At 23.7% G+C, this 18,853-nt stretch overlaps 1 protein-coding gene across 5 annotated transcripts in view; it reads right to left on the bottom strand.

The window, feature by feature from the left end:
- LOC112683106 (sodium channel protein 60E-like) overlaps positions 1 to 18,853 on the bottom strand; it is a 116,638-nt gene that overhangs the window by 30,647 nt on the left and 67,138 nt on the right. For all 5 annotated transcript variants that reach the window (XM_025553980.1, XM_025553979.1, XM_025553978.1 and 2 more), the window contains 9 exons: positions 17,842 to 17,919; positions 16,641 to 16,782; positions 14,150 to 14,284; positions 11,317 to 11,947; positions 6,028 to 6,215; positions 4,805 to 4,931; positions 3,768 to 3,982; positions 2,651 to 2,821; positions 775 to 968 (listed from right to left, as the gene is read on the bottom strand). In XM_025553980.1, the coding sequence (XP_025409765.1) occupies positions 775 to 968; positions 2,651 to 2,821; positions 3,768 to 3,982; positions 4,805 to 4,931; positions 6,028 to 6,215; positions 11,317 to 11,947; positions 14,150 to 14,284; positions 16,641 to 16,782; positions 17,842 to 17,919 (1,881 nt within the window). The remainder of the gene's footprint in view (positions 1 to 774; positions 969 to 2,650; positions 2,822 to 3,767; positions 3,983 to 4,804; positions 4,932 to 6,027; positions 6,216 to 11,316; positions 11,948 to 14,149; positions 14,285 to 16,640; positions 16,783 to 17,841; positions 17,920 to 18,853) is intronic.

The following is an 18,853-nucleotide window of genomic DNA, read 5'->3' on the forward strand; positions in this document are numbered from 1 at the left end:
AGTTTTTAAAATTTTCCTTTTAAATAATTATTATTAATCATGTTATTAAAAATAAAAATTTAAAAACTGACAAAAAATTAATTAGGTACCGATATTTAAAATAATTATTCATATAATCCTCTAAGTTACTGAATCATTTTTTTTTTTGTATTAATCGGAAATACACCTGCCATTTGGAAATATCATTAAGCAATATTTCAGGTGGAGTTACTGAACTTAAAAAACTAAAATTGTTGTGCTTCTTTTTCTTATTTTTGAATAAATTATTTTCTACTTAATTCTAACAATTTACTGACAATCAATTCTCAAGTCCTATGTGATCAACTAATGATTCGTATTCAACCACTACTTGGGAGCTCTTAATACAGAGACATAACTTAAACAAATTTCTAGTTCTTCAATACTTTTATAAAATATGTAGCTGATATTTGTGGTAAGTAATCAATCACTAAAACCTTAAAAATGTTATCGAAACTCTGGCTAATCTGAGTCGAGTATAAAAATGACTCAAAATATTAGCCTTTAAAATATATTAAGTGAAGTATTTATTTGATGATTTTTAAAAACCATTTTAGGAATTTAATTTATAAATTCTATCAAGTTAAAAATATTTTAAAAACCCTACATTATTTGTGTATAAAAATTAAAAATTAATATGTGAGTATATTTATTAAACACGAGTATAAATTATCTAATTTATTTATTTATTTTTTTATAGCAAGTTCTATTTCCGCAGTAACATTTGAATAATATAAAATGAATATGTCTTATTACCTCGGTACAGGATCAGGATCAAATTTTTCTGGCATATATTCTTTTGAAAACAACTGCATACCAATAACCGCAAATATGTATATGATGATAATCAACACAAATGTTAGATTACCGAGAGCTCCAATTGTTGATATAATTATGCTTAGGAGTACCTTCATGGTCGTCCACGATTGAGCTAATTTTAAAACTCGAAGCTGATTGAAAATAAAAACGACATATTAATTAATCAACAATTGTTAATTAACAATTTAATGATATTTAATATAAATATAAAATAAATCGGTTGTCACTTATGTTTTAGTGAAGCTATGCCTCATTTCATCCCATTATTATATTTATAAAAGTTAATGTCCCATACCATTGGAGAATTCACAAATATGTTACAATATTATTTCCCGCTGGTTATAATGTTTAAGTTTATAAAAACAAGATCCTTATACTATTATGGTGTAACGATAATGAAAAACAAGAGGAAACGTGCTACTTTCAAAACATTAGTCGAGTATGTTTATACTTAACAAATACACATGTTTGTATAAATATAATAATCTTAACAATATAAAATGACATAATTATATTCAATTACAAGAGTAAAATCATAGCTGTGGATCTAGTTATAAGAATATAAATCATATAGAAGTCTTACGAAATTAATTTATATTAAGTAAAATAAAATAATAATTTATAATTATCATAATCAAAATAATTTTGGGAATATAACAAATGAAGCTTTTATGATCATGAAGTGATACGAAAATTGGCAAATGTTTAATGGTTTTTAACCGGCTGGTCCCTGTTTTAGGTCTGACATATTTTAGCCCAGCACTTTGCATAATATAACGGTGGGTGGCTTATGTCTTATAGCTATTCTGAAAACATGGATGCAGTTTATTACACCCTTACCTCGTTTCTTCACCACTACCCGTTAGTCCTAAAAACCCAACACCACTACGAACACAATTTACAGTCTGCCAGATACATTCTCAAAACATAACTCATAAGATCATCACTTATAAGGAGTACTATAAGTTTAATGATATATTCTTTAGTTTATCATTTTAATGTTACATAAAAAAAAAAGTTTGGAGGAATATTTAAAAATAAATATAATATATTTAAAGTAGTTTTATTATACGAATATTCCATTCGTATTATTGTTTTTAGTATAATCTTATAATACAAATAGTTTACCATTCATTTAATGACCCGAAGGAAAATATTTTAATACAACATAGTTTTTTATGAAATAAGATTAATTATTTTATTACAAAAAATACATAAATTACATACAAAAAAAAAAAAAAAAATCACAAACTAAAACTTTTTTCTATTTATGAGGACGTATTACAATAATTTTAATGAAAATTTATTATTACAAAAGCTCGTTAACATTAAAATTAAAGCATTGAAATGTAAATATTGAATTAAATACGTTAGCCTAATGTATTTTAAAAACAATAATTTACTCTTTGTCAGAAATTTTATACATAATTTAAAAATTTAAAAATAAACGGTTAAGCTATTCTGAAACATTTATTACTGTATTATTATGATATATTCGTATGTTTGTAAAGCCATTCTATGTTTATACCGATTTACGAATCTGTAGATTAATAAAAACCAAATAATACACATTTTTTTTTTTAATTGCTTAGGATAAAAACTCGCCTGTTAAATTTTTATTTACGGTCTGTTTCAACAAAAAATTGTTAAAAATGAATATTTCAAGTTTGGAAATACTCGTTTTAAGAAAACATTGAAATCCTTCTATTTATTTGATATTAATTGATTATGAACAAATACATATTGATTTTTAAATGTTTTTTACAAATACTCTGCATTAACTATATACTATAGATAACATTAAATATCTTACCAATCTCAAACAACGAAGAACTGATAAACCATCGATCATTTCAAATGATAAATCTAGTAAGCTTGCTGTTACAATAATCATGTCAAATATATTCCAGCCACAATTGAAGAACTCGTTACTTAAAGCAATCAATTTGAATAGACATTCAACTGTAAAAATAGTTGTGAAAACCTGGAAAATTAGATAACTGGATGTTAGGGTAGTAAAGCAAAAATATATTCTTAAATTATAATAATAATTTAATAATTAATAATAAATAATTTAATAATATAACAATAATTTCAGTAAACTTTTATTGTTATTTAAATAAAAACTCAAATTTATACAGGAAATTAGATGTAAAACAAGAAAAGTAAATAGAATTTACAAAAATAATTTAATTTTGTTTTATGAATAAATTCTAGCACAAAAATACTTGAGGTAATAAAATTATATTCAAATGTTACCTCTTTATATTCTACTAAATAAAAATTTACGACTGCCAAACGCAATAGCTTATAAAACCAAAGAATCAAAGGTATTCATAAATATCCATAAAAATGAATCTAGTACCAAATTTTAAATTAAAGGCAAATGAGAACATAAATATATAATATTTACGTATCAAATATTTGCCATATTTCTGATTAAAATGATTAAAATAATTATTTCTCTTATAATCTATACTATTTATATTCATGAATTCGACATACATTATTTTATTTTTTAAGCATCCATTGTTTGTTTGTAGAAATGAAATAAAATCAAAATAAAATCGTTTAATGTCCACCGTGAACATAACAGTTATTGGTTTATTTCTCTTTCTCATTTCTTATTAAAAAACAATTTCTGAATAGTATTGTGAATATCATTATTCATTCATTAAGTCATTGTCAGTACTAATAAAATGTGTAGTATTTTTCTTAAACGTCTATTATAAGAATAATGCTTAAATTCATACATTGTAAACACAGTAGACAAGAAATTCAACAAGTTATAATAGATTTTTAATTTTAATTCCATTCAAAATGATACATGATTATAATGCATGATGTATTTTAGGAATATATATATATATATATATATATTTTTTATAATTGTTTAATTTTTATAATTTGGTAAAGTAGAATTTACTTACTTTGTTTCCAACGTCCAATATATTTCGTACATATTGTGACATCCCGTGATGTTCAATAGCTAATACTATTGTATTACATATAATACATGCCATGATAAACAACTCAAACAATGGATCTCTAACCACTTTATGTAAACAGTTTTGAACTTTCAACCACGTCTGGTAGTCAATACAATTCCTATTACAATTTGAACAGTTCCGATCGACTAAATCATCTAGAATTGAAAATAGCATATATATATTGTTATGAATTAATCAACTGAATAATTAACAATAGAAATGATTAAAAAAAATGCTTGATATAGTGCAATATTCATAACCATGCAAAAGGTTGTATTAATTCTGATGCTTTTGATACTTCTCGAAATAATATTTTTTTTGTATTAGTTTCTATGAACAGTATGCATGAATTCACTGTATGAATTAACATTATCGGTTAAATAAATATTTATATTAAATAACCGAGAGATTTAAAATGAAAATAATATATAATATCAAAAAGTCATGTTTATTTATACTTAACTATTTATACTATGTGTTTAATTAAGTATGAATAGATTTAATGAAATATCTTTAGGAGTCTAAATTAATTTTGAAGTAAATAATATATTGGTTTTAACATTTTATTTATTTTTGGCTTATATTTTTAACTAACTATACTTAAATATCATGCAAATCTTGACTAAACATTTTAATTATGATCGCTTAAAATGTGTAAATGTTTTATAATTTAATAGGATATGCCTAGAATTTATTTTATAAAGTCATTATTACATCATTAAATGAAATCTATTCTAGAATTAAAAAATATTTGTTTAAGCAAATATATATATTATAGAGAATAAGTGAATTTAAACCGTTTAAGGTAAATTTATCATCAATGGCCACAAAATACACAACGCAGCTACCTATGTACTATTATTGTCGTGAGTGTATCTTTTATAGTTCAACAAAGAGGTCTCGCAGACTATTATTCTCCAAGCTATTACAGTTTTAGAGACGGTAAGGAGTTAATAACGTTATTAATGTACACATACCAATAACCACCACCTGAGACACGTATTCGGCCTCGCCGTTGCGACCAAATGGTTTTGTTTTCAGCCCATTGCATTTGATCACTTTTATGTTTTTGGATACAGCTAAACTGTTATCGTCAGTGGAATTCTAAAACAATATTTTACTTTATGTTAAAAACATATAAAGAAAATTTAATAATTACAGTATAGATTAATTCAAGTGTAGAGCAATTAGTTGATAACTTTTTTGATATATTTAAACAATTTTAAACATTATTTATATTTAAACTAGAATTATTAAAATTTAAAAGGGTATTACGTATTATATTATCTACCTAAATTATCTTACTATATCCTTCAACTAATATTATATAAAGAATATGAATGATAGCTATTATTATAATTATCTTATTTCAGCGTTATCATATATCAATTTTATTATTAGTTGTAACTTTTGAACTGATTAATAACTTTTTTAATAGAAGTTAAAAATAAATATACAATTTTCTTGTACATAAATTATAAAAATGTATGCAAATGATGAAATATTTTATTTTAAATTATTATCTAGATGATTAACTATTAATTATGGTTATATAAATTAACAAATAAAAGATGATTTGAGATTTAGTATGGTTTTACATTTTAAGTTTAATCTATGATAAACTAATTGTATAGTGGTAGGAGTCTGAACATATTGGAATGCAAGAAAATACATACATTTAACAACTAAAAACAATTTGATTCGTTTGAAAAATGACAAAATATGAATGTTCTGATTTTTATAAATTCATTTTAATTTGAACAAGGTAGCAGAAATATAATTTACTTAAGTATTTAAAATAGTGGTGTAATATTTATTTATATTTACATGCATGATTAATATCAATAGTATACTATTGTATATCGTACATTTTTTTATTTTTGTATATTATTCTATTTTTAATTTTATGTATTTAAAATAATTTTAGGAAAATAATATAATGTAAAAAATAATCAAATGTTCATATCAAAGGTATTTAAAGTATAAAATTAGAAAATATTTTGTTTTATATTTTACAATATGTCACAGTTGTATTATTCTAATATTTTGAATTTAATTTAAATAAACATGAATATAGTTCTTCTGTGAAACTTTTATGTTTAATATTTTTTGTTTTACTTTAATTTATATCCAGTAAATATAATTATAACAATTTTACACAAATGTTTATTTTTTTAAAATTATTTCTGATACTGATTACTTGTGGTAACTGATGGTATCCGCATTGCTGTGGTTGCGGTGAAGTGTGATGGGATTGTGATTGCGATGTAGCTTCTCCATCATCATGATCATCCACTACACCAGAGTCGTCCAGTGATGAATCCCTGTTGTTCCCTTCACTAGTATTTGCACTACCTTGTCTACTACCCAGTAACCACCGTTCTCTACCTGAATGAAATAATTTTGACGGTGAACAACTCAAATAAAATAATTTAAAAAATAATTCCTATATTTTGTAGATTTCAATATTCAAAACATAAATTAAGAACCAAAAATGATAGACCTTAATTTTAAACAATTAATCAATAAAGTTGTATTATTATATTATACATTATATTGGTAGCACTCTAAAATTTTATTTCAACCATAATAAAAAAATTATGTTTAATAATTATTAAATGTTTTATTTTTATAGAAATACACGTATAAATTACCATGTTATCATAATTTTACTACATTTTATTCTCGTTTTTAAAGGACAGTTTTTTTTATATACCATTGTCAAAATCATTATAGTAAGAATATAATATTATTCAAGTATCATTATAAATATTCAAAAATACGTATATTTTGTTTACATTTTTTATCTTAAAGGTTAATTAAATTAAACTTTATATCAGATAAGTGAAAATTATTTCCTTTGAGAATAGTATTTGAAATGCTTACAACGTTTAATTTGCATTATCTCTAAAATGAAGTAGAGAAAACTGAAGTTACTCGGAATTTAATTTTTAATTTATTAACCTTAAAGTACTTTCATGAGTTTAAAATTCTAACTAAAACAGAAAATTTTATTGTTTTTCCATTTAAATAAAAAAAATTCATTATTTTGTTTATTCGTTTATTTGTAACAAAGATATAATAATTTTTTTCATTAAAATTATATTTCTAATACGTCTATATAATTTATTAGACAATTTATAATTTATACCTAATCATTGAAATACACAATAATAAAACATATTATATGAATCTTATTTTAGTTGATAAATAACAAAAAACAAAAAAAAAATAAAAAATAAAAAATAAAAATAAATAATCCTTTGAAAATGTAAGATATTATTTAGACGTACTATTGACGTATATAAAAAAAAAAAAAGAGACAGATTATAAATATCTACTACACCTAAGTGTAAACTCTACTTATTTCAATAAACTTAGTAAAAGTTAGTCTTGTATAAGTAATATAAATTTTAAAATTACGATAAATCTTAAAAATTTGAAAGTTCTAAGTTTAAACTCACAAATAATGCTTCTCATTCATATATAATTTTTAAAATAATCAAACTTTAAGTATATTAGAAAAATTTCAAATACCAGGAATAAAAAAAAAGAGGTTAGAAATTATACGTTTTTGTACATATTTGAAATAAATAAATATTAGAAAGTGTATTGTAGATAAATAAAAAAAAAAAAAAAATTAGTTTTAAAAACTTACAATTTCGAACATATACTATTATTATTCTGGGTAATAAGCCATTAGAAAAATATTATATTAAAAAAATTGCTTATCATTTGGAAGTTGTATACAATAAAAATTTTACAAAGATCATAATTAAAATTTTATTATAATTAAGAAAGCTTTTAAGATATTCAAAAAAATATTTATTAAGTTAAATACACTGTTATAATTTAGTATATTATTTTTGTTATTTTATATATAATTAATTTGTAAATATTACAGAAACTAAATATCAGTAATGTGATATTACCAGTTGATACCACTGAAGACAAATGAAATAAAATAAAATATGCTATATTGGAAAGAAACTCATCAGAGCCTAGAAAACTATGAATAAATGATAATGTTATAAGGGACATTTTCTATATTTTAGAGGGAATAGAAAATAATTACATATAGAAGGATAATATAAATGTATACAAAGACTAATCAGCTACAATAAAAAAACAGATGAAACAAACTGACAAAACAGAGACAGTGATAATTAGGAAGAGTGTAAAACAAAGATGTTCACCCTCACAAATTTTATTTAAATTAAACAGCATATTCAAGAAATTATAAATATACTTCTCAAAAATGAAATAGGCATAAAAGTGGATAGAGAAATAATATTCTTCTTAAAATACGATATTGCTCTTTGTGAATAATGAGCATATTTGGAAAAAAAAATTGGAAGATATATTGAGATGCTTCCAAGACACTATCATTTGATTATCAATTGACAAAAAAACTAAGGTGATGAAGTGCAAAAAATTAGAATAAATTCGTAGATTTAATATCCAAACAGAGAACTGGCTGTTTGAACATGTAGAAAATGTTAAATACGTAGACAGCTCATTTAATCAAGACGGCAGATGCATCATAGAAATAAGATCTAGAATTACTTAATTTATGCTTCAATAGCATGAGTAGGGAAACGCTTCATAAAAGTATACGTGGTGATATATTGGCGATATACCATACAGTTGTGAAGCCTGCATATTAAATAAGGCAGATAAATGAGTCCTTGAACAATTTTAAATATTATGTTAGAAAAGAATGCTATACGTGAGTTGGATAGAAGACCATATCAACGAAATAATATGGAGTGAAATAAATGAACATAGAAAGTTACTCAAAACTATTAAAAAAAATGGAATTAGGTTATACAAAAATAGAAAAGAAAATTAAAGAGGTTAAAATTGAGAGATCGAGGACATTCAACTGATTCAGTTATCGGAGGTAATTCAGAAATTGCCTCCGATGCTAAACTATCAAGTTACAAAGAACTGAAGAGGTTAGCTGGAAACTAGCAAAAGTGAAGAGCACATATTCGAATGCAAAACTATCCATAAGGTTGAATATGTGAAGAAGTAGACAGATAATAATATAATATGGAGATTTAATATTTGTTTCACATACAAATTTATTTACTATATAAATATATTATTTAATCTGATTAAATGTAGAAAATGAACTCAAAATATTTTGTTAGTTGTAATTGTTGTATTACTTTAAAAGAGATATAAAAATATTTTCAAAGAAATTCAATGAAACTTTGATATCAGAAGAATAAAGGAGTTGTTTCATCAATATCTCTTTTATTTAGTAAAATAACTAATTTTTATAAACTAATGATGATTTCAATTAAAAACGATCTATATGGTAAAGGTTATTAATTTTGGGTAAGAAAATGTATTATTACGGTTCATATACAGAAAATAAAAAAAACTTGATACCTGCAATTTTTAATAGTTAACTATTTAAATGGCATTAACAGATTATGTTAAAATTTTGAGTTAATTATATTATTTAAAAATTTTCATATTTTTTTTATAGAGTTTATTCATATTTTCTACTTAAATTTTAATACAATTTAGCATAAAGTAACTTATATAACACTATTACTACTCGCGTAATTAAAAAACCGTTAGTAAAATGTTTTTAAAATACTTTTAAAATCGTTTATTTAGTTAGAATAACAGTTTAATTATAAATAAAACACATTGCAGACATTTGGAATATTGCATTACATTTATTGAATTCTGCATTTCAATTTGATTATTTTATAATTAGGAAGAGCTATTAATTACCACTAAAGGAGCTTTGAGCTATATAGCACTTTAAGTACCATTTATTTACATGATTTAGTCAATCATATTCTGATCACTTTACAATGGAACAAACTATAAAAATGTTTTGAACATTTTTCTTAATTTATTTTTAAACGAAATACGTTTTTAATTAAGAAATATCCTTATTGATTCATATACTTCAAGCTAAAATAAAATAATCAAATATAATTAACAGTTTCTCATTATATACTTTTTAATATATTCTGTAAACAAAAATACCATGAAGTGGTGTATTTACGTAAACGGTGAACTCACCATTCAAAAACTTTTTTTAAAAAAAAAAAAAAACTAAATATATTATTAACAATTTTATGATGTCTTATAAAATAGTATTTTTTTTATTATGTATACTTGAAAATACATACGTTTTTAAGTATAATCTTCTATTTAAAATACAACTGTATAAAAACTACTATGTAATATTTTTTTTTTATACTTGATTTTAATTACTTAATTTCTAACTAAGACTTTAATAAATCTTTAAAAGAAAAATATAACCTTTAATAAGTTTTAAGTAAAATGTATCATTGTATTACTGGAAACTATTATTTACTCTTATGAAAAAAGTGTAGTCTAAAAAGTGGTGGGTCAAGTTTCACACACTATATTTTATAAAAATGTATATTAATTATTGTTGAAAAACCATTTAATGAACAAATATCAAAGTAAGTTTAAATTCTTAATTAAAAATATAAAACATTATTTATGTACTTAAAAATACAACCTAAACTGTAACTTCGTTACAAATTATAAGAACCAAGAAACTTGTTATAAGTCAAAGTTATTTTTCTGACACTGTTGCACTTAATTAAGCTATCGATTTCTACACTTTTAACCAAAATTTAACTGAAAAATATTTTCACTTTTATATGTTAATATATACTACCAATTAATCTTCTAAGTATAGGAAATGAAGGATATACGTTTCAATGTATGCTTATAGGTATTATACAAATGTATAGTAAATTACTAGATGGGAATAAAAATGAAAAAATGTAGTAGTTCATATTTTCGGACTTTTCGTAATAACCGTGGTTGCAAATTGTTTTAAATAAAAGTTTTTTATATGTCTAAAGCTAAAAAAATAATTACATTTATAAAAAACTGTTTGAAACAGAATAAACAAATTGTTTTTTTATATTTTTAAAAATACTATATTAAACTCCGAGTGAAACTAAAATTCTATTTGTTTTACATTAAAGTTTTTTGTATCATAATTATGTATGAGTAAACATCCATTTTTTTTTTTTTTTGTAAATATTTGGTTAAACAATAAGTATAGACTTTTTAATCGATTGTAATAATTAATTATCCATAACTTATACTAATATTAATTATCACTGAGTGTAAATAATTAAATACGTTTTTATACATATATGTATAAGACTATTCTATGCTACGTGTAAAAAATTCTAGATAATTTGTTTAAATATGGATACACTATGTGTTTATTAGACGTAAGACAGTGAATAAACTGTTGTGCAAAAAATTGCTTATCAAATGCCATGATGAGTCATTGCGTTCAATTTCAAAAACATCGTCATTTCGATAATCTATCAAACCATAAATTATGTATTTTATAGTAACTCACTCGTATGTAAGCACCAGTTTTACATGACACTTTTCAGATTTCTCTCGTTGTTTTTATTTTTTTTTCTAGAACTTAAATTAACATAAAATACAAAGCACTAACCTTGAGGAGCGACAAGAGCACATGGCCGTAGAGTGTCAGTGGCAGCAATTGCGGATTTGGTGACTACTGAAGTCGTATCAATGGTCTCGGGAGGTGGTTCCGGTTGAGGTGGTGGGGTGGTCGGATGCGGAGAAGGCGCCTTGGGGAGGTCAGGTGACGATAGTGGTGGTTTCCGGCGTGGTGTTGAAAAACGACTTCCTCCCGAGTCCTCGCAATCGTTTGCAGAATTATTGACACCACCACCTCCACCAATACTACCATCACCACCGCCACAATCATCACCACCACCACTAACATCACCATCACCGACCAATACCATCGACGCGTCCACCGTCGTCTCTTCAGTTTCCGCATTGGTCTCCACGACCGCGGCTCCTTCGTCCGTCATGTCATCGTTTGGTGTGTATTGCTGCTGTTTCTGCAGATGATCCGGTTGGAGTCGTTGTTGTGACATCGTTCGCCGCCTACGGGATTTTTTCCGTTTGCGCGTTACCGACGACAGCAGTACGCCCTTACGGCTATCTACTTTTTTTTTGCTTTTGTCTTTGCCCAATTGCTTGACAGGGATACGGCTTGGGTCAAAACTGAATGTAGATTCGTCTCGGTAATCCGTCAAGTCTTTTCGCCTCTCCTAAGAAGATTGAAAGGAAATTATACAAAAATTAAAAATAAAAAAAAAATTAAAAAATAGTTGTATCCTCCGATGCGAACACGTCTCGCATTTTTAATATCGGTGTTGGCGACATCGTGATTCATTCGAGGTACACATACAACATAATATTATTGATTTTATTTACTCGTTATACAAACTATTGTTTATTCCGAATAAAATGCAGGTCAGGGAGGAATGGGTAGGGTTGCTTATTAAATTGTGTACAAAATCATGCTGTGTGCCTTTAGAATACCGATAAGTTGTTATATTGAAAATTCAAAACGTCGACTGTTTGCTTGTTTGTTTTCATTTATTCTACATAATTTTAATTCTGAAACTTAATATTAAAAATCAAATATTCCTTAAGATTAAATAAGTCATTGTTTTAAATAGAATGTTGAGGTATGGGTGTAATTGTATTTGATTTTACACTGATGGTTTGTGAATTTCAAAATAATATAAAATCACTACTTACTATTTTTTAAATTAATTTCATATAAAAAAAATGTATAGCATGTATACAAAAATATAGTAAATCGATGACATATATTAATTTAATTTTGAAATTTTTAAAAATTACAGTCAGAACTTTTTTTTAAGTTACATGAAAATTAAAAGCGGATGTTCAAATATTCTGTATTATGAACTACTTTATATTTTAGAATAAGAAAAATTGAATGATAAAATGAAATTTTAAATTAGTTACTAACTATATACAAGCTTAGTGATTGTTTAATAATATATTATAAATTTGCTTTTAGAAGCCTTATGATTTTAATTAAATTATAAAGAGTTTAAACTATAATTTTTATATTGATAACGATTTTAACTCGTTAAAAAAATAGAATTTACAGTTTAATAGTTTAAATTTATTTATAAATTGAACAGTTATATATGTATTATAGTTTTAAAAGATATATTTCCCCATTAAGAGGATTATTTTCATGTACTGTAAAATTAATTATTCGTTTAGGTCATAAATTGTGTGTATATTTCTATGATATGCTACCTATCAAGTTTATTCTAGAGTGATTTATGTACTAAACAAAATTCTGTGACGTGACAGGTTAACGTCGTTGACGTTAACAGATTTTAACTGGACGAAATACATCGAAAAAAGGTTTGTTAAAAATTAATATAATGAAATGGTTACTATACCAAACAGACAAGCTTATAAATTATAGACTAAAAATCAATTACATTGAATAAATATTTAAGTAATCTATATTAAATTAGCCATCATTTATATAAATTAAAAAAATAAATAAATAAAAATGGAAAAATCATACATAGTAACCTTGAAATGATTTATAATACATCTATATTAAATTTCTAATCTATAAAAAAAGGTATATTAATATTTAAAAGGGAATACATACATATATAAATGTTATTTATATTTTACTAAAGAAAAAATAACAGTAAAATAAATAGAAAAATTATCATCATTCGAATCTTAAAAGATTTATTTATACTTCAGTTTAAATTGAATTAAAATGTACTTATATTACATTTCTAATAATATATTTGGTAGATATTCCATAATTATTTTTCAAGAACCACAACTTAAGATTTAAAATAAGTGTAACGTTTTAAATTTTTTCATTAAATATAATTTTTTTATTTTTCTTGTAGTGTTACTACCAATTTGTGAATTTTCATACCAATGATGTGAAATGATTATGTTGTTCGGAATAAGATTCAATATTTAAATGAAAACTAAATCTTGGAATAAGGTAAAATATCATTGCACATGAGATGTGTAAAAGGAGAAGATATAAAGCATTAAGTAGAGAAGAATATAAAAATAATATTATTGGTTCGATAAGTTTGTAACACGGCGCTGCATGTAGGCATTACTGCTACGTTGACGCACCGTCTAATATTTTTTGCCTATACTCTGCTGCATGACAATGAGTATTATAAACGGTCGCACGCACGCGTATAATAAATAAAGAACGGAAAAGCATATGTATTTTTGTACGCTACGTTCTTCAATTCGAACCGACATGTGTGCAGGGGCTGCTTGCTTATTTTTGATACATTTCCAACTTACTGTTCGCAAAATCTCAACAATATACATATTTATCAAGGTAATCAGAGAAATAGATTACATTTTGTTATCCAAAACGTTTATTTCAATAACCGAAAAATAAATAAAAATTGTGTTTGCACAATTACCTCTTGTGTGATTTCCGCTTCTTCCTCGTAGCTCAGAGCAACCACGGCCAACATTAAATTGATCAGGTAAAACGAACCGAAAAATACCACCACTGTAAAGAATATTACGCTCATTGGGCCACATGTCGCCAATACCTGCAACAAAAACCGGTATAAGCTTGAATCAATGTACTTGTCAATATAGCGACAAAGAAAATATAAATATTAATATTTTCAATAATTTAACATCTTACGACCATATTTCAAAACAAAATATAGTTTTAGTAATTTTTTAAAAAAAATATTATTTATAGTTATCAAACTATATAAATATGAATATATGTTTATATTTAATAAGATAAAATAATAATTGTAATAATACTAATGAAGTAAAGATTCTTGTTTAACAAAATTTCTACTATTTCGAAATTAAGAAAATGTTCATAAAATTAATTTTTAACTATACCAGAAAAAATTAAAAATAATCATTTATTGACATGAAATTAAAATTGCAATAAAATGTAATTTATGATTTATTTCAGTTATAATTTAAAATTATAAGTATTGTAAATTATTTTTAGTTTGATACATAAGTGTTAAGATATTAACCTATTATGGTTAAAATATTTATTTGAGAAATATTATTTATGAACAATAAAACGTCATACCTTATATAGGTAACAAGTTTAATTTTCAAATTCTATAAAAGGGTACTCTAATACAAGTTAATTTGTTGAAATCTATATGTAAATGGTTCTAAAATGTATCTCAGCAGTTTTTATTAAGTAATACAACATATAATAGATAGAATCACCATCATGTATTCTCCAAGATCTACTCGTGATATTTCTATTGTAAATAAAAGTTTGTGAAAAAAGTATGGATTATACATAAATAAATAAACAAATATATTATATATAGAAATACATGAGTAAATAAATAAATGATTAACCTGGAGTATTTATTTATTTACTTAATTATGTCTATATATAAACTATTTCTTTATTTATTTATGTATTGATTTACGTGTTTTAAACATTTACTAATTTTTATTTTTATTTTATTTTTTATTATTTTATTATAAATAAACCTATTATACATACAAACATACATAAATATATTTTTTAAGTAAGCAGTCACACAGTTTAAGCCTTTGAACTGTATTTGAATCACTACTATGTAGTTTTATAAATTTTAAAACCTTTTCTTTGGATTTTTGAATAATTTATTAATTTAAATATTTTTCAATAATTTTAATTCATTAGTTTATAAATGTTATATGCAAAAATGTATATTCTAATATTTCTATAGTCATTTATTTTTTTATATCTAAATTGATTTTTAATATAATTTTCTGAGAATATCAATTCAAAAATATTAAAAATATCATCGAACTAAAAGTTCATTATTTATTATAACTTATAGTTTAAAATAAAGTAAATAAAGGATCTTTTCAAAATTTGTTAAAATTAAAAATATTATTTCATTTACTTACTCTCACACATGCGTAATAATTTTTGTTTGTGATAATATTATATAATAATATAATTAAAAAAAAATATATATTTTAATACAAGTGCAATTTATTTATCACATAAGTAATAAAATATTATTTTCACTTTAGTTGTACAAAAAAAGTTTTGAACCATTTCCTATTACATAAACTTAATGATTATGAATTAATTATAAATATATGAATTTTATATAAGTTTGTATCATATAATTTTTTTAGTTTAAAAAATATTGGTAGTAATTTATTGTTAAAATGTTTTTTATGTTTTTTTTTAAATTCATAGTTGAATAAAATTGTACTACTAATTTTTGATTCAGAGTGATGTAGAATTTATTGAGTTTATAAGACTTTATTTCATTTTTATTTTCTGGGAACACTTTTATTACTTTCTCTCTCTCTCATTTACTCTCTCTCAATAAAAATGTATCAAAAGTATCCTGAAGCAATTTTTTATATTTGAAATTGAACAAAGTTGATATTTAAAAAAAGTAATTTTTAAATTTTTTTTTTTTATGTTTTTTTGTATATCCATAACATATGAAAAGAATAAAACAAAATTGAAAACTGATGAAATCTCCTTAAAAGAAAGCGAATTTTTAAATTTAATTTTAATAAAACCATACATGAATCCTTAATTTCACATACCATAATTAACTCTATTAAATATCAAAAATTTCAATAAATTTAATATTTTATGTTCAAAAAGCAATTATGTTTGTATACATTACCCAATACAATTTAGCTAAAAATCATTTTTCCAATGAACTGGATTAGTATTATTTTCAATTTTGATAGTATCATGAATATTATTTAAATGATATTGAGTATTCATCGATAGTATATAAAATTATATTTTAAATCAGCCAAATTTATAATTATTTTATTATTTATATTAAATATTTTATATTTAATATTAAAATTTAAGAATAAAAACTTGGTATTGTTTCTATTCCATTTGATTGCAATAATAGAGTAGTTAAATTTAATATATTTACTTACAATATTGTACACGTTTTCCCAATAGTCTAGTGTAATTAGCTGGAACGTAGTCAACATCGACCACAGGAAATTATCGAAATTCGTAAATCCATGATTGGGGTTAGGGCCAACGCCGATGCACACGTAACCAACTGGGCAATGTCTGCAAATAAAGGTAAAGGAATTGCCAATAAACTTTATATCAAATAAACCAACTCAGTAATCTAATTCCCCATAAAATACACTATCCATGAAATTAAATTTTATAAAAACAAAGAGTCGTTTAATAATAATATTTTATAATCATCAGATATTAAATTAATTTATGAATATATACGTTTCAATTGTAAAAGCTATTTATTAATTTAATGTTCAATACAATTTAAATAATTAATTTAGCAACTATATTATACTTACGCAAACTATTATTCTTAACTATTTCAATTATTTAAATTTATTTAGGAATGAATAACTATTCTGAGGTGAAAGTAATGTATGTAATATTGTTAAAAATAGATCTATCTGTTTATAAATTAATATGTAAATACCAAACGATTAATTAATTTCATGAGATAGCAATAATAATTATAGAGCAAAAAAAGTATGTATTAATCACGTTATACCGGCTGATTTGAAGTATAAATCAATTAGTTCAAAAATGGGATATCACATGTTTTAATAAAATGGGATTATTACATTTTTTACGACTGTGCTTTGACTTACCAATTTAAGTATTAAGTAGTGGTATTTAGTATATTCAATTTAAAATAGCCTTGATTATTATTCGGAATTTTAAGAATATTAAATGTTGATACATTTTGCAATAAATGATTTGTTAAATAAATTGATTCTTTGGTAATGATATATTTTTATATTTCAAATATTGTAATTGTATTATTTTTTTTTTTTTTATTTATGATTTTAAATATGATATATTTTCTAAGATTATTATTTTTTGTTTTTATATTACTGTAATTTTGAGATTTGTATTTTGACTGTTATTATTCTTTCTAATAATAGTTCATTATTCATGTTGAGAATTTATACTACTTTGAAAGCGGAATTTCGCCTGGTATACGTAAAAAAATCATGTTCCCAAAGAAACCTATTTCCACGCTCTAACCGTTCGACTTGAACGATTAGTTTTATAATGGCACATTAAAAACCCCAGAAGTAAAATTGCGTATACGAATCTTAGAAATATTTAATTTGCTTTTCTTACCTCGCTCCGGTAACGTTGCCGCACAGTATTGGGTTACCTTCGTCGTCCGACAGCCAGTTTTGCTCTTTATTTATCCATCTGAAATACAAATAGTGTGAAGAAATGTAGAATAAAAAATATGCACAGGTATAACAGAAAATTGAGACCCCAGAGATTAAAAGCTATAAATCGCCAACAGTACATTTCGCTGTTCATAAGTAGGAGGGTGCAAGATATATGTGGTTGTATGTACATATTTTTGTATATATAGTAGTATTATATTAGATATACTATCTACGAAAACGATACACAAACAAAACAGATCGAGTTTATTAAAAGGGTTAGCCTGAAGGGAAAAATAATGCGTAAATAGTACAAGAACAAATATAGATATAGTTTGGCTATTGTATCCTATATTCACTATTAGGCTTACTCGAAAATACAGAGTTGTCTGAAATAATATATTATACATCATGATACATTATGAAATCTACGCAATTCTTACATTTATGTTTAATAAAACTAAAACCGTTAAAGATTGCACTATTAGTAATATAACGGTTCGTATTTAAAATAAAATTGATTATAATACCATCACTTAGTATAGCAGTTAAATTATGCATTTGTGTAAAGTTTATAATTTAGATTTAAAATTTACTATGTAAATTTTACTTTATTATTCTATTTCAGTTACGCCTACAACTGAAGAATAAAAAAATAAAGTGTATTTACTTTCTTGCTCGGAAAGACATTTATTTAATAAAATAATAAAATAGGTAGACAAAATATTTCCATACAATTCGTTCTTGAACTTTTTATTTAACACGTACACAATAATGTTTTATAATCAATTTGAGCTTTTATACCTAAAGGCCGTTTTCACTTTATGTGAGTTATATGGTTACAAAAGTAATAAAGTGTTTTTTTTCCTTAAGTTTCAAATTCTTTTTGGGAATCTTTCGTGTAATATACCATCTGGAAACAACTTATCTTCAATGGTTGCATTTTTTTTATGCAATGTACTTATAATGGT

Source organism: Sipha flava, unplaced genomic scaffold (genome assembly GCF_003268045.1).
Source record: "Sipha flava isolate LNK unplaced genomic scaffold, YSA_version1 219_pilon_pilon, whole genome shotgun sequence".
Taxonomy (NCBI): Eukaryota; Metazoa; Arthropoda; class Insecta; order Hemiptera; family Aphididae; genus Sipha; species Sipha flava.